Consider the following 16,465-nt stretch of genomic DNA (forward strand, 5'->3'; position numbering starts at 1 on the left):
GCATCGCTTCCCCCACCAGGATGTGTGCTGCTGTACTTATGACAAGTGGCCTTTTTAGTGTTTTTTTTCCCTCATTTTTAATTTTTTTTCCCCACTTTTTACTCAATCAGCCCCAGTGTTTACAGCTCACTACACCACAAATCCTTATTTCATGTCACCCACTGGCCCAAGCTGTCCCCACTCACTGTTTCTCCTAGACAAGTTAATAAGATGGAAGGCTCCCCGGAGGCCTCGAGCCAGCGAACATTATCACTTGGAAGCAAGGCAGAAATACTGACACATCGGAAATGACTTCAAGCCTATTAATTACCCTTTCTTCTCTGGCAGATCTTTGAGAGAGAGCCTGACAAATTGAAAGGCAGCAGAGAGCATCCTTCCCTGCCCCAGAGAAGCCCCCACCCACGTCAACAAAAGCAAAACCCCCACTCAAAACCAACAACAACCTTCTTTGTTTTGTTTATCAATTAATTCATCAAAAATTAGCTGAAGCCGAGGCAGCCCGCTAGTGACAGCTCTGCCCTTTTCCTTTGTCCCCCCTTTCCCGGGGCACAGAGCAGGCAGGAGGGCGCCCGCTGGCACAGCGCCCACCGACCGGGGACCCGCGCCGTCACCTGCGGTGGCTTCGTCTGGAGCTTCCCAGCAGCCAGCGTCAGCAGCCTCCGGCAGGACGACCAAAACGGGTACCCTAGCTGCACTTTAAAGCCGTACTGAACACCCCTCAGCACATTTTTGCCCTCCCTCAAAACATCTTTTAAAATTCTGGCTGGCATAATTGATCCTAATTATTCTAAGCATTAGACATTAAATGCATTCCTCCATGCGATGTGGCTTCAACTACGGGCTTTTAGCAAAGTCTATTGTATAAACAAATGATTGGATTTTGTATTCAAGAGCTTCATATTTGACAGCATTAATTTTGATGCAAAGTAGCCACACAAGTCTAGATAAAGTCACTACCTTCCACTATGGCTTTATTTTTAAGGTGATTTTCGTAATTTCTGGTTTTAAAAAAAGCCTTCAAAATAACTTGAACAAAATCTTTAAGCCATTACCTAGAAAACTATCATTAAATCATTTGTTCATTCTTATTAGTATCATTGTAATTAAAGAGAATCATATTTCAAAAATACATCTTCAGCAGCACTTATCAAAACCCATCCCTGCAGCCTATCAATTAGTATTACAATAACCTCACTCCCTTGTTGCCTTTGCTATTAGCATTTTGATTGAATGTCTGTTGAAAAGTGACTGGTAACAGAAGATTGTGTTCAGAAAGTAATGTTTCTTTATTCGCTTTCATTGAAGCTTGTCTAGTTGTCTCCAGTTCCTACTCAAAAGAGACAAGACAGTTCCAAAAGCAGTAATTTTGATGCAGGATTATTTTTTTTCTTCTCTGCGAGGTGAGATAGATTGGGTTAGGCTGGACACAAATGCTATTAAATCACTTGACAGCAGATTTGGGGGCTTCTGTTGGCTGCGACCCAAACACTCGAGCACGCACGAGCTAGCAGCAAGGTGTCACTGCGCGAGCAGCCCAGATCCAGCCCCGGTAAGCTGGCAAAACACAGCACAGGTCTTCACAAACGACCTTTCAGGAGCTTCAATAATAATAATAATTAATAATGCATGAAGTACTCGGGGAAGTTTTTGGCTGTGTTTATCGCTAATAGTTTTGAACGTAAAAGGCAACAATCTATTACACAACCCTTCGCGCTGGGGATGCATCGCCACAACTCACAGAGAGTTAAGGTCTCCAGCTGTAATAAAGCCCTCTAACAAAGGACAGATCTGTAACTAACGTCATTAAGGAGGGGAAATGGATGCATTCTGCAAGTACCATGAATTATAAAGACAAGAGTTCATTAAATCCACTATATTAAAATAAAAATGACCTGCCATGTCAGACAGTTCTATTTACTGATATTCCCACTGCTGATGCCTTTCCACTGATAAATTACATTCAGCAGGCACAACGAACAGTTATCCAAAAACATTTCAATTACATGAACGTGCTGGAAACTCGCAGGCAACGTTGTGCTGCCAGATAAAGGCAACCTGAGCCCCAGGTTTGCTTTTACGGCTTTGTGGGGAAAACGAAGCAGCCCCGCTGCCATGCCAAGCGCCGCTGATGGGCCAGCTCGCGGCACCAACGCTTCAGCAGGGAGGGGAGAGAGAAATGCCCGGACTCGGTGCCATCACCTGGACACGGCCGGTGTTACCCCTGTGGGGCCGTGGGGCAAGGAGCGGGCGGCAGAGGCCATGCTCGGGTCCTGCAGTGCTCTCGGCCCCGCTCCTCGCCCTCCTTCGCCCGGTACCTGCACCCAGCGCCACTCCGGGAGCTCTGCGCGCTGCTGGCTGCGGCTCTGGAAGTCTCTCGTCTCTCCTGCCTCCGCCTGGGTAATGCCTTCTCCTCTGGCAGGCAGCCAACGGTTGATAATGGTGTCAGGTAGCAATTTCATTTTTAAAATGCTCTTATCAAAGATTTAAGGTGAAAGATAAGAGGAGCATACTAAATCATCATAAAGGAAACATTGTATAAGGCATAGTATTTTACAAATCAAAACAGTTATCAAAATGAAAAGGTATGAATATAAAAACAAATGCAGCCAGTGCTCAGGGTGGGAGCCTCCAGATGCGGGAGGCATTGATCAGATTTCAGGTTTTCTTGGCAAGTCTCTAAGTCTGCGTTGAACTTTCACTGTCACCTTAAAAGAGAGATGAAATGCCAGGTACATTTACATGTAAGCATGTACACACACATCTCTGCGCAAGCACACGTTTATTTATAGGCCTTTTCATATAGATAGACCTATAAATATAGATATATATTTTTCATACCATTACCCACGGTTGTTGGGTGCTTTTATCAAAGTCATCTGACCTGGAAAGCATCTGTTGTTAATACCACTGTTTTATTATTTATCAAATCCATTTCTTCATAGAATGACTAATTTCATACCCACAGCTGCTCTCATCTCCCCTCCGCAGCTGCTCCTTCCCAGAGCAGCCAGGCACGTTATTAGCCTACCGCCATCTCCCCCCACCCAACCCACACGCCGCTTCTGAAGCCTCCAAAACCCCAAACGTGGGGACAAAACCAGCACAGGCTCCTGCCCTGTGAGGGACAAACCAAAACCCACTCAAACGGTCACACGAAAACCCAGGCAGGGGGGAAACAGGCAGCTGGTCTGCAAGAAAACAAATCCCACACTTCTGCCATCTGATTTGTTTTCCTGCAATTACGGGGAACGTCCAGAAGCTGGAGGAAAACAAATGTCCTCACTCCTTTGTTAGTCGGCTGAGTGGGTGCGGAGGAGCAGAGCTGACAGAAGAGACCCGCACAACTTCCCCAGGGGTGTTCGCGCCGGGTGCTCGCTGCCTGAAGTCGAGGACGCTGCTCCCCAGTGACTCACGCTGGGGCCAGTGATAGTCCCACCAAGAGTAAATACGGCAAGACGGTGCCATGGTGGAAGCACCCGCCCAGGAGCCCGCCCTGGCTCCGCTCTCAGCTCTGACAAGAGCGCCGGCAAGCCAATTCACCTCGCCGTGCCCCGAGCTCCCTACAACCTACTGCTTTCAAGGGGACGCTGCGGGCTTCATTCCCTACACGTGTGCAAAGGGCTTCGAAATCGCTCCGTGGAGGGCTGGGCGGGTACCTGCTATAGATCTGCTCGCTCCTGGTCTTCTACCAAAGCAGGAAAATGAGGAAAAGTGGTTAGTGTTCACGGGAGTTTTTAAATGGAGAATAATCTCCAAATCATCACGTTAGTTTAAGGTACTCTTTCTGGTCCAGAAAACGCTCAATAAATTAACAAAAAAAAAAACCAAAAACAAGCACAAACCCCACCAAATCCGCTGACCTGTGTTTTTTTGCAAGAAGCTGTTTTTCAACTTATTTATTCTATCAGATCCAGCAAAAAAAAGTGCCAGATGTTCTTACATCAGCTTATAGGTTAAAAAAAAAATACTAAAAAAAAACCCCAAACATGCAGAATAAGCAAAATCACTCCTTGCCAGAACATATTAATCAACCTAATTAAAGAAATCTGAAGTCCAAACTTAACGGTTTAGGAAAACCAGCCTCAAGTACAGGTGAGAGGGCACCGAGAAGGAACGGTGCAAGCCACACGAGCCCCCTCCTGCTCAGCCTGTGAGGAGCTGTCTGCCGTCCCTCCACGCCACCCAACCCAAAATCTGCGCCGCAAGACACCTGGGGAGCGAGCACAAAGGGTCTCACCTGAAGGGGGAAAGAGGGGAAGATGAAATCATGGCAGGATTACTCTGTTTGGAGACCTCTCTGCCTTCCCTTGTTGCTAACTGCGGGCTGGCTGGGAGGAGAACTCTGAGCTGGAGGGTTTCATGAAGTCAGCGCTTTCCCCGTTGGCCTTTCTGGGCCCACCTCCCACAGCAGCCTGAGCTGCGGGGTCCCGTGCAGGCCGGCGGGGTGGCAGCGAGGAGCCAGGCCAGAGCCGGGACGGCAGCAGCATCACGGCGCAGGCACAGGCGTTGCTGCTGCGGTACGCCTTTTACATATCTAAGCTGGTAATTTTAACAGCTTCTAATTTGCTAATACAAGGGGATTGATTAGGTAGAATGTATCCCTGCAAGAGCCGTAAACCGTTAATTGTAGGGTAGCGTTGTTTCCATCTACACGCCCCGCTCCCAAGCCCTCTGCCAGCAGCGGAGCCTCCGGAGGCTCGCGCCGAGCAGCCCAGGGGCAGCAGCTCGCACCCCCCCACGGGGTGACCCCCGCCCAGCCCGGCCGCCCCTCGCCTCGCCCCCCACCAGAACTGCCCAGGGAACCAGAGCGGCCAGGGGCAGCCTGGCAGAGCTTCCCCTGCGCTGCCAGCATATTTGTGCAACCGCATTTCTGCTGAATCTCCAGGTTTTGGGATAGGAGATGTTATCTGTTCGTGGAAACAGGTCACCGGGAGGCTGTACGTATGGCAGTGACCTTGGAAAATTAAAGGCTTCAGCAGCATCCGGGCACCGGCCGCGACGGGGTGGCAGCGGACAGAGGGGACTGACGCCGGCACGCGGAGGGACGCCAAGCGCTCCCGGTGACACCGCTGACTACGGCTCGCCCTCCCTCGGCCTTGCCAGGCTGCTGAGAACGCCCTCCCCACGTTCGGTAGAAGTGCTCTAAAAGCTTTATTATCAAAAGCAGCAGATACAGAGCACAGATAGGAAAAATAAAATCCCCACCCATGCGGTGTATTTAAAAAGCTTCACCCAATACACTTTGAGCGATCCACTGGGAAAAGAAAACAATGCATTAGGGAGGGAAACTGCAGGATGTTTCGGTATTTTCACATCATATTTTTGGGCACAGGCACGTTGCAAGTAGCTGCCTATTTTCTCAAGGTCACTCTGCTGATTTTAATTCTGCTCATTGTATTAAGACTGCCCATCTATGTAAATGTTGCATTTTGTTCTCCTCCTGTTTCTGGCCTTTCCTCAATTAACATTTTCAAATAGTCCCACAAGACTTGAAGCACTACCTGCTAATCACTTCGTTCTTGCATTCTGGGAGGCAAAAGGTTTTTGGTTTCATCAGCTGAGTAGATTCATAAGCAAGAACTTGTTCACGGCATTTAGGGTTTCCTTCCATTCACAGATCATCAGGATTTTTGCTAATTTATCTGTCGCTCAAACTGGCTGCTCAGCAGTGACAATAAAGATAGCAAACTGAAGGCATATTAAAATGACCTCACTGTCTTCTCAATGCAGCTTCGGCTGTGAAGATTACATTGTCTGCTTCTAATGCAAACACTCATCCCAGCCGAGCCCCTGCGTACTGACTTTCCACACATGCAACAGAACCGTTATCATAATTAAAAAAATATATCTTGAATGTTTGCACAATTCTTGCTTTAAGGTTCCTGAAGAACCTTTCAGAGATGAGAAAGGTTCCATTGATTTACTTTGCACTCTCCAATACTACCGTAGTCTAATTACATTAAGTTATTGATACTGTTCAGTACTAGGTGAATGGGAAGACTTCTCTTTTTGAGACAGTGACTATTAACTGAAGTTCTGTGGGAGGGAAATGCCCAGCTTGCTGCTGGTGGCTCTGCCTCCTAGCCCTGGGTGCCACACCGACACCTTCTACAAGACCAGCACTGCCAGCTCCCACCTTCCTGTGTCTCTGCTTTCCCATCCGAGGCACCTGGCTATCAGCCTCTGGTGATCTGCGAGGCCATCATTTAGAGCATCCCAGTGATTTCAGAAGGCTTATCTGAAAAGCTATTTAATACCTTCTGTATACAGGTGCCACAGTAAACGCTGACCTTCCTCCTGCACGCCTCTCCCTTCCTGCAGGCTCTGTTCTGGGTCCTGTTCAGCACAGGGTGTCGGGGCCGCCTGCCCTCGCCTCGCCTCGTGCAAGGAGGGTGCGGAGCAGCCTGCACGTTTCCGTCAATGTCTCCTCTTCTCACTGCCTGTATTAAAGCTAATTGAAAGGAGGCTAGATAAATTAAGAAGGTCAAAAAGGTCTGGCTACACGAGGCTCCCTCTGGGAAGAGGGAATTAAATAATTTGTTTTTAAGTTAACTATAAAGACAAGATACAAATGAGCATTACAAATCCACTGTCCTTTACAATGTACTTTTAAGTTGGCATTTACCTTAAAGTCTGGTTGTGTAACTGGAGACTTTCAAACTAATTGCTGCGCTATGTTTGCAACCTTTACTGGAGGTTGGTGGGATTTTTTTTCCTTATTATTATTGCATTTGTTTGTTAAACAAGAAAATAAAAATGTCAAGCCATCTCCCGAGTGCTGCTGGCAAGCCGAGTCTCTCCCCTTCTTTAGAGAAAGCATTTGCACACATCTATTCCTTAGGTGCGTCCTGGCCAGTGCAGCTGTTCGCTCTTTCTCCTCCTCTGGATGTAATTTTCATTACTGGTATAAAATTAAGCAATAAGGTATGACAGACAGTACATAGCCGGGCAATTATTCCAAGCCTCAGGTGGCGTTATACAGCATGAGGCTGGGGGCAGAATGACTGTAACCACCCGAGACGTTCAATAATCGCCTTGAAAAGCGTGGCCAGGAGCCTTATTTGCTATTCTGAAACGGGGTCTGCTGGGACGCAGGGCTCATACCGGCGTGAATGCATTTATCCTTACACCTCACGTAAGGTGCCCTGTTGCAGCAGCAGTAGCCGCTGGCCAGGAAATTAGAAGACAGGGGAGACGGATCCAAGATTTGGCAGCTTTTCCTTTTTGCTTTGTGTTCACTGACACACAACCGGTGAGCAGCGCCAAGCGCATCAAGCCTGGGGGTCTGGTGTGGGGCCTGCCGAAGGGTGCAGCCACCCCTGCCTGGGGCATGGAGAGCTCGCAGTGTCCCCGATGGGCTCCGCAGTGAAGGGGGGGAGATCGAAGGGGGAGAGATCTAAGCCAGATGGGAACAGGCGGGACGCGGCCCCACCGTTCCTCGCGCGCCACCTCGCCAGCCGCAGCCACCGCGGCGCCTCCTCCTGCCCACCTGGGATGGGTTTGAACTCAGGATACAAAGCAGAGAGCTGTGAATATCATTCTTCAGCCTTGCAGCCATTAATGTGTTTTACGACATGAATATTTATAAGTGAGGATGTAATATTAAAAGCACACACACATGAAATATTAATATGGCACATGTCATAACTGCAATCTAAACAGATAGGTGTGAACGATGGCACTGTAGCTCAGCCATCACTACTTTCACTGATAGGTCTGTAAATGGTAAATAATACTAACTAATTAATCTTCACAGCCCTCCTCTGAAGTTTGGAAGCAAATATTTGCTTTGAAGTCGCTATAAAAAGCCCTGTCTGCAGCTACTCTTCCCTCCAGCCCTCCGTGCCTCCTGCAGGAGACAAACGCGCGGTGTCTCCGTGCACCAGGGGTTAAAATCGGGCTCGGTGCTGCAAGACGCAGGTCCCCAGGATGAATTCCACCGGCTAGGGAACGTGCGTACGGACGAGCCGAAGCAGGGCGAGCGCTTCTCTCCAAACAACTGCACTCTCTGGAGTCCCATTTATGGAGTGATAAAATTGACAAGGGAATAAAAGCCAGTCTCATCTAGGAGAGCAATAATAATAATAATACCACCTCCATTTATGTCCTACGTCACACTTTTCATCCAAAGCTCTTAAAGCACTTTATGCGCTAAAAACACCACCACCATCATTGTGGATGCTTTTCCAAAATCCTGCGTGTCAAACCTGGCCAAGCAGGAGCTCTCCCTTCAGCCCCATCCTTCTAAAAGCAAAGCTCCGTGAGCAGACAAAAGGTTTCCTCCCGCGCTTCCCTCCGAGCGCACGGTACTACTGGCACACCGCTGCCAAGAAAAGCTACGCTGAAAATGACCAAATTAGGCAATTACTTCCACGTATCTTAAACACTGTCTGCTCAAAACTGCTTGGAGATGTATTTTTAAATGCACATGACCTTGCTTTATTTGAGGGAGACAGCGATAAACAAATAACTGCAGTGACTCTTAATTATATTTATATCTCATCTATAAAAATGTCAATTATAACTTCAGAGGTCAACTACGAAACGGAGGTTTTGGCAGTCGGACAACACAAAAGGCTATTTTTCTCCTAAGAAAAGCATCATCCTTTGCTGCGGCACAGACAATATCTCACTAACAACATCACTCCTGTCTCTTCCAATAAATACAGCGATTATGCCAACCGCCTCCACCTGGACAATTACCTTTACGCGCTGCGATCTGCCAGATAGGCACGGCACGAGCACGGGGCTCAACCCTCCCCTCTGCCTCGAGAGGAGGACGTGGCAAGGAAGCGGCGGAGCTGAGTGCGTGCGTGGAGCAGCACGGGCAGCCACGCCACGCTGGCGAGCAGCCGGGAGAAGGCAAGCACGAATCTTTTGGTTTGGATTCTGCAGTTTTAGGTCAGCCCCCAGGGCTCTCCTCTCACGGGCACGCTGATCTCTGCACCGGAGACACCAGGAGCCCGGCGGAGGCACGGCACCGCCAGCGGGCCTGCAGCAGGCCGAGTCACTGAAAGGTCTGCCACGATAAACGCCCGTCAGCTGGAGACGGGTTAAGCCCAAACACGTAGGATATTGTTTGCATCGCACCGACAGCCTGTCTTTCGTTAATTTTGTTTAGTTTTAAGATTAAAGAAGCCCAAATCACATGCTGTCACTTCTCTCCTCTCTCCCCTGCCATTCCCAACCACGTGAGAGAGCTAATTGATATGAAAATAACTCTGGGGGCTGTATGGCTCGGAAAAACATATAGCATTACATTTAATACCAGCAATTACAACTTGGGGGATTCAATCAGTCAAAATCTTTATTTTTCTTCCTGCACACTCAAGACGTGGGACTGACGTGGCAGACGCTGCCGATGGCTTCCAAGGCAGCAGATGGGCAAGGCAAGCACAGCCCAAAGCAGGCACATGCCCGTGGAGAGCATTTAAGGATCAAGAGCATCCCATCGCATTAACTAACCGCTATCTCACCTCCTCTTGACTCTTCTCTACCTACGTGCTTAACAGCCACAGGAAGAAAGGGGAGAAGGGGGAGTTGCCAAGCGAATTTATCAATCAGGAGCCACTCCACTCCACTGCACTTTCCTTTCCGCTAAATTGGAACAGCCAGGGGAGCGCCGAGCCCGCTCCTGCACCCCTCGGTTCAGACACCTTTCATCTGACACGTCCTCCCTCCCTCCTCCGAGCAGCCCCGCTGGCTGCAGCATTTCTGCTCAGCTTTGATGGCTACAACAAACGAGGCTCCCGCTGCCGGGATCTGCGGGTCACCCGGCGCGGGGAAAAGCACAAGGGCGAGGAGGCCGGCCCTCCTGCCCCTCCGGCCCTCCTGCCCCTCCGGCCCCCTCTGCCTGCTCGCAGCAGGTCGCTACGCTTGCTGGAGCTCTGCTACATAATGAAGTTAGAAGGACATCATCATCTTGCAAGGCTCCCTCTAACCCCAAAGATCAATAACTAATGTTGAACTCCAGATTTTATCTGCACTTTGCAAGGGTAACAAAATAACACCACCCTCTTTTTTTTTTTTTTCCTTCTTTCCAATTACTAAATCCTTTCAAGATTGACCCAGTAATTTTCAGCTCTATGAAATTTTAGGCAGTGAAGAAAGTGATGAAAGTGATTTTCCAGGGTGTTTACGGAACTTTTGTGTTTTATAATCCCTGTACAGAAATGCACAAGTACAGCACAAGGTGCAGAAATACAAAATTACCCTTTCTAAAAAGAAATGTCACCTTAACAAAGCCGACTCAGAGCCACTAAGTGCTAGTTCTTTGCATCCGCACTATCAAAATTAAATGACCAAGCTAGGAAGAGAAGCCTCGCAAGATGACACTGTCTCCCAGTGAAGCCAGAGATTGTTTTACCTACAATACTCCAAGAAGTAACCACCTTTCCCATTAAATGCGCACAGAATTTGGAGCCTCCCATTAATATGGCTAGACAGATGAGCACAGAATGCAGTAATGCTCTTATTTTCTTTAGAGAACTTCCAGGAATGGTTGGACACTGGAAAAGAAAAATACATCAACAGAGGAAACAAAATGGTTACCTTGATGACATTTAAAATGTTCTAAGAGTTGTGTTCCACTGGCAAGGCCAATGTTTTATTTGGGGTGAGGCTTTCAAGCTGTCCCGAGGCATTAATAAAAATGTTCAATGATGAGCAGTTTTGAAAAGGCTTCTGGCTATGTCTGGTTAAGTCTGCACATTAATTTTACTGAGTACTGATGTGGATCCCGTGCCAGGCTTGCAGACAAGTTACACGCTATCAGGATACACACACGAGTAGCACACACGTGCCAGCAGTACGTCAACAAACATTCTCAATTTGCTTGCAAGGAAATTTACCTCCTTTCTAGCAGTAGGGAGCGAATTTTAATACTTTCCCTTTCCCTTGCCTACGTTGATTATTCCAGGCATACACTAACTACAGTAAACCACAGTGGATATTTTATCTGCCATTTCTCCTTCCCTCGGCTAATTTGAAGATACAGATTGCAACCCGCAAGTGGTTTTAAGAATTGCCATTAACACCGCTGCTTGCATGCTACTGCATTTTAAACATGTTTTCAACACAATCAGAATGTCACAATTTGTAAAATCTGGGGTGATTTTATAAACGATCGATGCAGCAGAACTCGCTTCATGATGACAGCCTACTAGCCAGTTCATTAGCCTGATTAGTGGCAGCTACCTGCACGGAGAAGGAAAAAACGTCTGAGAAGACTGGCGAAATTCAAACACGAGCATAAAGACGACCCTCTACCTTTCACTTTGTTACTCTTGCTTCTTCCTTCCACCGTTCACTGGCAGAGGTGAAGACCCAGAGCCCGGTCTCTGGTGCCTGTGGGGCAGCTGCTTCAGCCGCAGCGGTGCCACTCGGCACCGTGCCGGGCTTGGTGCCGGCAGGAATTTTGGCTAATGCCAGCAGTTAGCAGCAGTCGCCATCGGTCGCCCAGCAGAAGCGTAAGCCTGCTCCCTGGAAAAGAGCCCCGCAGACGGATCTGACCCTCCCCTGCTGGTCTCTCTTATTTTTGGTGTCCCTGCGTGGCCTCCTGCCCGCCCTGGCAGCACAGCCCTATTACATTGGGCAGAAGCTTTTCAGGAGGCCACAGAGAGCTGAGCGGCAGCAGCAGGGCTCGCTGCTGGCACAGCCACGACTCTGCCCCGGGACTCGGGACACCGCAGCAGAGAGGGACTTTCTCACCCTGTCCCCACAGGGACGCAGGGCATGCCAGTGCCGTGCAGAGCCACCCGTGCCTGCGGCCTCCCCTCCGGTGGGGACGGCTCCGCGGTAACAGCGGCAGCTCCGCAGCACTGAACCCAGTGAATGGTCTTTATGGCTTGTTTAAGGGTGGTCGCAAAGAGGATGGGAAACTCCCCAGATATAAAAGGAAGCTGTCAGGGGTTGAACTTCCCAAACTGTGCAACGGTTTTGGCTCCCATAACCAAATGATGGGTACTGGCTGTTCAAAGGCCTCCCCTGGCTCTCAGAGATCAGCTTTCCAAGCAAGCCTTTTGCTCAGTGCTGCTGAATTTTCCTGGGTACTGTGATCCTGGACTTGAGAGAGGGATCAGTGCCTGGGAGGGAATTGCTGGAGGGAGGAAATGTTATCTTGGAGGTTTGCCTGACTCTCCCACCGCTCGCGCTAGGTTGCTTGTTAAGGCGAATACCAGACCGGTGAACAAACGAGGCAGCGCCGGGGGCCTGGGTCTCCCGATGCTGCTGCCGAGATGAAGACGAGGCATGAGGGCAGCGGCTGAGCACTCTGGGCTGCTCCCCTCTCCGCTCCCCGGGCTCCCAGCACTGCCTGACCTGATGCAGGCTACTTCACACCTTTTGGCAGGCTCCCTAAATAAAGGGGCCACATGCATGATTGCGTGATCCCAAGAAGCTAAAACAAACGTGGTAAAGACAATAAGTTATCACTCAGACGAGCCCCCTCAACGAGTCCGCACGAGAACGTGTAAGAGGCTGGAGCGCGAGGGGCAGAGCCCAACCCCTGGGCTACGCGTCCCTGCGGTCGCATGGGGGCAGGAGCCACACTGCCTCGCTGCGCTGCCTCACAACACACGCTTTGGTAAGGTGGGGAGGGCGGCAGCGTAAAACCAACCTCGTTCAGAGAGCAGGGTCGCAGAGCCCGTCCGCAGCACCGCTCCTTGTGCCAGGTACCCCCCGCAGCTCGGCGGTGCCGCTGCCGGGCTGCCCTGCCTGGGAGCTCCGCGCCCCGCAGCCATGGCGTGAGCCATCACCTGCTCACCCCGAGACAGAGCAGCATCATTTATTTCCACTGAAAGGCACGGCCGTAACACTGCAAATAACCCTCGGCTCATTTTCACAGAACCGTACAAGCAATGATGAAACCTTGTCTGTCTTGTGAAATATGCGGAGGGAAATTCCTCTCCTGGAGATCCTGCTCCGAGTTAACACCGGAGGATGAGCAGCCCTGAGCTTCAAACCTCCAGCACGCCGGAAGCCCTGACAGAGGGCTCTAACACCTTAATATCCTGGTGTCTCAACCCGACTGGCCTTACGCCCAGCTTGCTCTAATGCCAGCCACCTTGCTACAACCCCTGTGTATCCTGCGGATGTGGGTGGACCCAGATCCAGTGCACCCCATTTGGATGCACGTCCCATAGGACCAACAGCAGATACCCAGAGGGATTTTTTGCCCTGTTCTAACTCAGGCCCCTTCCCTGCAGCCTCACCACAGGGCTCCCTGAGCTTTACCGTCAGCAGGGACACTGCAGAGCCTGACGATGATCCTCCCAAAGAGAATTCATTAGACTGATCAGGAAAGTCACCTCCAAAAAGAAAACCCACACGAGATTTGGCCTTACGCGCCGAGCAACCCTTCCTCTGTACACCTGCAGGACAGAGGGAGCCATCTCGCACACAAAGAGCTCTGCTGATTTAGCACCGCTGAATTTAGCCACATGGGTCATCGTGCTGACACTGATTTTTGGCTGTGCTCACCACGCAGAAGCTGTCACAAAATGGGACGTCTGAGCTCCCGTTCCCTCTTACCTCTATGCCTGTTGGTCGTCTTGTCAAACATAAGCATGGCGTCCTCTACCTGCAAGACACAAGAGGGGAGAGGCGTGCTTTAACACACCGGCTGCACAGTTCACAAAGCACAAACAAACTGGGAAGGGGAGGCAAAGACAGGAGCAGCCTCAATTCAGGTAGACAGAAACAATACATCAGATCTCCTTCCTCGTGCTCAGGGTCAGCTCTGCCTTTTGGAAATCTGCTGCTTTCAACACATGCTAGCTGACATTTGATCCTAACACAGAAAAGTGAACATTAAAAGTTCTGTTGCCCTGGAAAGCCAAACTTCTAAGCAGCTCTTCCACCTCTCATCGGTCCCTAGCCATGCCTCTCCTCAGCCTTTTTCCCTTTCTTAGAGAGATAAAGAAGGACCAAGAGAGGAATTGAGGATGCAAATCACACCCACGACTTCTCCAAATTAGAGTCGCTGTCTTGGCTGAGAATTAGGAGGTTTCAAGGAGCATGAGCAGGGTAAAATCTGGTCAGCCAAAAAACGGTATTCAGAGGTTTTCAAAAGGCCTTTTGAAAAGCTAGAGGAAAGAGGGGAGAGGGAGGAGGGACAAAGTTTAATTCGCATCAGGCTTGGCATTTCCACTTCAGAAGAGAGATGACTGATGAAACGTACTGAAGTGCAACCAAATTGCTTTCAACTTTCATTACTATTTGCATGATTTATTCCACCTCCATTTAATCCGTGCAGCCACACCTAAAATTTTACACTTATTTTAGAAGACTGTTGTGCTGGGATTTATTTTCCAGCACTATCACATTTTAAACTGTTGCTCAGAGTCTTCAGGGGCTGGTGCAGGTCAGTCCTGCACGCTGCAGGAAAGGTCCCGTGCAGCCTTTCTGAAAAAACTTCTGAAAAAACTTACAGCCTTCCTATTCCTTGTTTTAAACCAGGGGTTGACAAGAACCTGCATCACTGTTTGAGGAAGACATTGGGGGAAGGTCATCTTTTAAAGTTTTGTGCTTTTTTTTTCTTTCCCCCTCAGTAATTTCTATGAGATTTTCACGCTTTTATATTCTGGCTTTCTATAAATCATTTATCTCAGGAAAAGTGACTTACAATGCAGTTACACTCTCTCTTCACCTTGCACAGTGCCACCAACGGGTCTACCTTTCATCCCAGCAGCTTGTGCTCCCTTCTGTGCTGACCTCTTCCTTCCTGCCAATGTGTTCGTGTAGCAAACCACGCCGGGGGGGGGCAGCCCCGGCTACGCGGAGCCGCAGCTTCTCCTCCAGGTTAGCTGCAAGTCCCATCAGTGTCCCTGCACTGACGGGCTGCTGCAGGCGGCAGAGGAGCAGCACTCCATGCCAAGGTGGGATCGCTTTTGGTGCCCGTGCGAGATTCTGCTGCCTTAACACGATCTTGGAATTAGAGCAGGATTTGAAAGCTCCCACCTGGTGAAAATTCCTGGCTCGGGGAGTCCAGGCTGACTGGAGTGCTCCTATGCAGGGGAGCAGGCGTTCAGCCTGCTTCTGTGCTAAATTACGGGCTCAGCCTTGGCTGAGCAGAGACATGCCTGGGGAAGGTGGTAAAAACACAGCTTGAGCCTCTCTTAACTACTGTATTAAAACACATTCCACGATATAATAAAAATGCAGTGCAGCAAAACCTTGCGCTATACCTGGACGTTATTAAAACCTGTCGCTGGTTAACTTGTTCTTAACTTTTTCAGAGGAGTTTGCAGAATGTGATAGCAACACCCTGAGATGGCGGGGAACGGCATGCCTCCTGAACACCCATCGTGCACGAGACCTAAAGATGCTGAGGCACTGAAAACTCCAAACCACACTAAGCACAAAGCCATTTGTCCTGCTGTCTTTCTTCACTTCGAAGAAGAAAACTCACAGGTCTGAGTAATATCGGAAGGCAGATAAGGACAGGGCTCCCCTTCACCCTACCAAAACCACTTATCTCTGCTCTGAGGTTACGCTGGTGCAGCAATCTTTATTTTTCATTCCCACAGGCCCTGGCCTCGCTGGGAAGCAGAATTACACCCTGCACCTCACGCTGCTTCCTACAGCTCTGTGGCTTCCTCAGCCTCAGGCCAGACGAGCCCGCCGACCACCCTTTTACCCCACGCAAACCACTCCGTTCCGCGAGCTCCACCACCTCTCCCACCCCCAAGTCTTTGCTTCGAGTCCCACCCCGGAGCCCCGAGGAGCCCTCCGAGGCCTTCGCAGGTCCCACCCGCGGCGTGCCGGGCGTCTCCCCCCGCAGCAAAACAGAGTTTGTGCCATGTGTACCGAGGCCCCGCTCCACCGGCACGATGGTCTTGGCAGAGATCTTTTTTATGCAAATAAACCCTTATTAGCAGTAAGGAGCCAAGGCGGCGTGGGCTAAGCCAGGAGATTTCCACCGTGCCGGCCGGGACCCCGAGGAGCGCGGCTCCCCCTGCACCCGCTGCTGGGGCCGGAGCCGGGCGCGCAGCTGCGTGGGGAAGGATCAGACCCGCGGGCTCAAACCCAGAACCTGGAAGGGGGGAGCTGGCTCCCTGCAGCTGAGCTTCAGATCTGGACCAAGCACGCCTTTAAGAAAAAATAATCAGGGGGGTGTTCATCAGGCCAGCTGGTGCCCTTTCAACAATGTCTAATTGGTTATCTTTTCTGTCTCCTAAGGTCAGAACATTTTATCTCCGTCTCTGCCCTTTTTGAGTTTACCCCACCCTGCGTTATTTTTTAGGGCAGCCATTGTAACAGAAGAATAGCCTCTTTCCTCTATAGTCCAGTGACACAATGAGACTTCTTGAAACCTCCTGAATAGATAGAGTGCAATGGCAAAAGAAAAATTCTATTAACGCTTTGCAAAATAAAACATCTAAGAGCTGGTTAGACAAGCAGGAGAAGAAAATCAATACGGAGAGGGCAGCGCGCTTAGAAAAACTTTTCACCAGTTGCAAAAAGG

At 49.9% G+C, this 16,465-nt stretch overlaps 1 protein-coding gene across 24 annotated transcripts in view; it reads right to left on the reverse strand.

Moving 5' to 3' along the window:
- MSI2 (musashi RNA binding protein 2) overlaps positions 1-16,465 on the reverse strand; it is a 238,815-nt gene that overhangs the window by 83,810 nt on the left and 138,540 nt on the right. For 17 of the 24 annotated variants that reach the window (XM_066979801.1, XM_066979806.1, XM_066979805.1 and 14 more), the window contains one exon: positions 13,531-13,579. In XM_066979801.1, coding sequence (XP_066835902.1) covers positions 13,531-13,579 — 49 coding nt within the window. Of the gene's footprint in view, positions 1-6,257; positions 6,452-13,530; positions 13,580-16,465 lie in introns of all 24 variants that reach the window. The other 7 variants (XM_066979792.1, XM_066979789.1, XM_066979813.1 and 4 more) reach the window with 1 other exon arrangement.

This window comes from Anser cygnoides, chromosome 18 (genome assembly GCF_040182565.1).
Source record: "Anser cygnoides isolate HZ-2024a breed goose chromosome 18, Taihu_goose_T2T_genome, whole genome shotgun sequence".
In the NCBI taxonomy this organism is placed as follows: domain Eukaryota; kingdom Metazoa; phylum Chordata; class Aves; order Anseriformes; family Anatidae; genus Anser; species Anser cygnoides.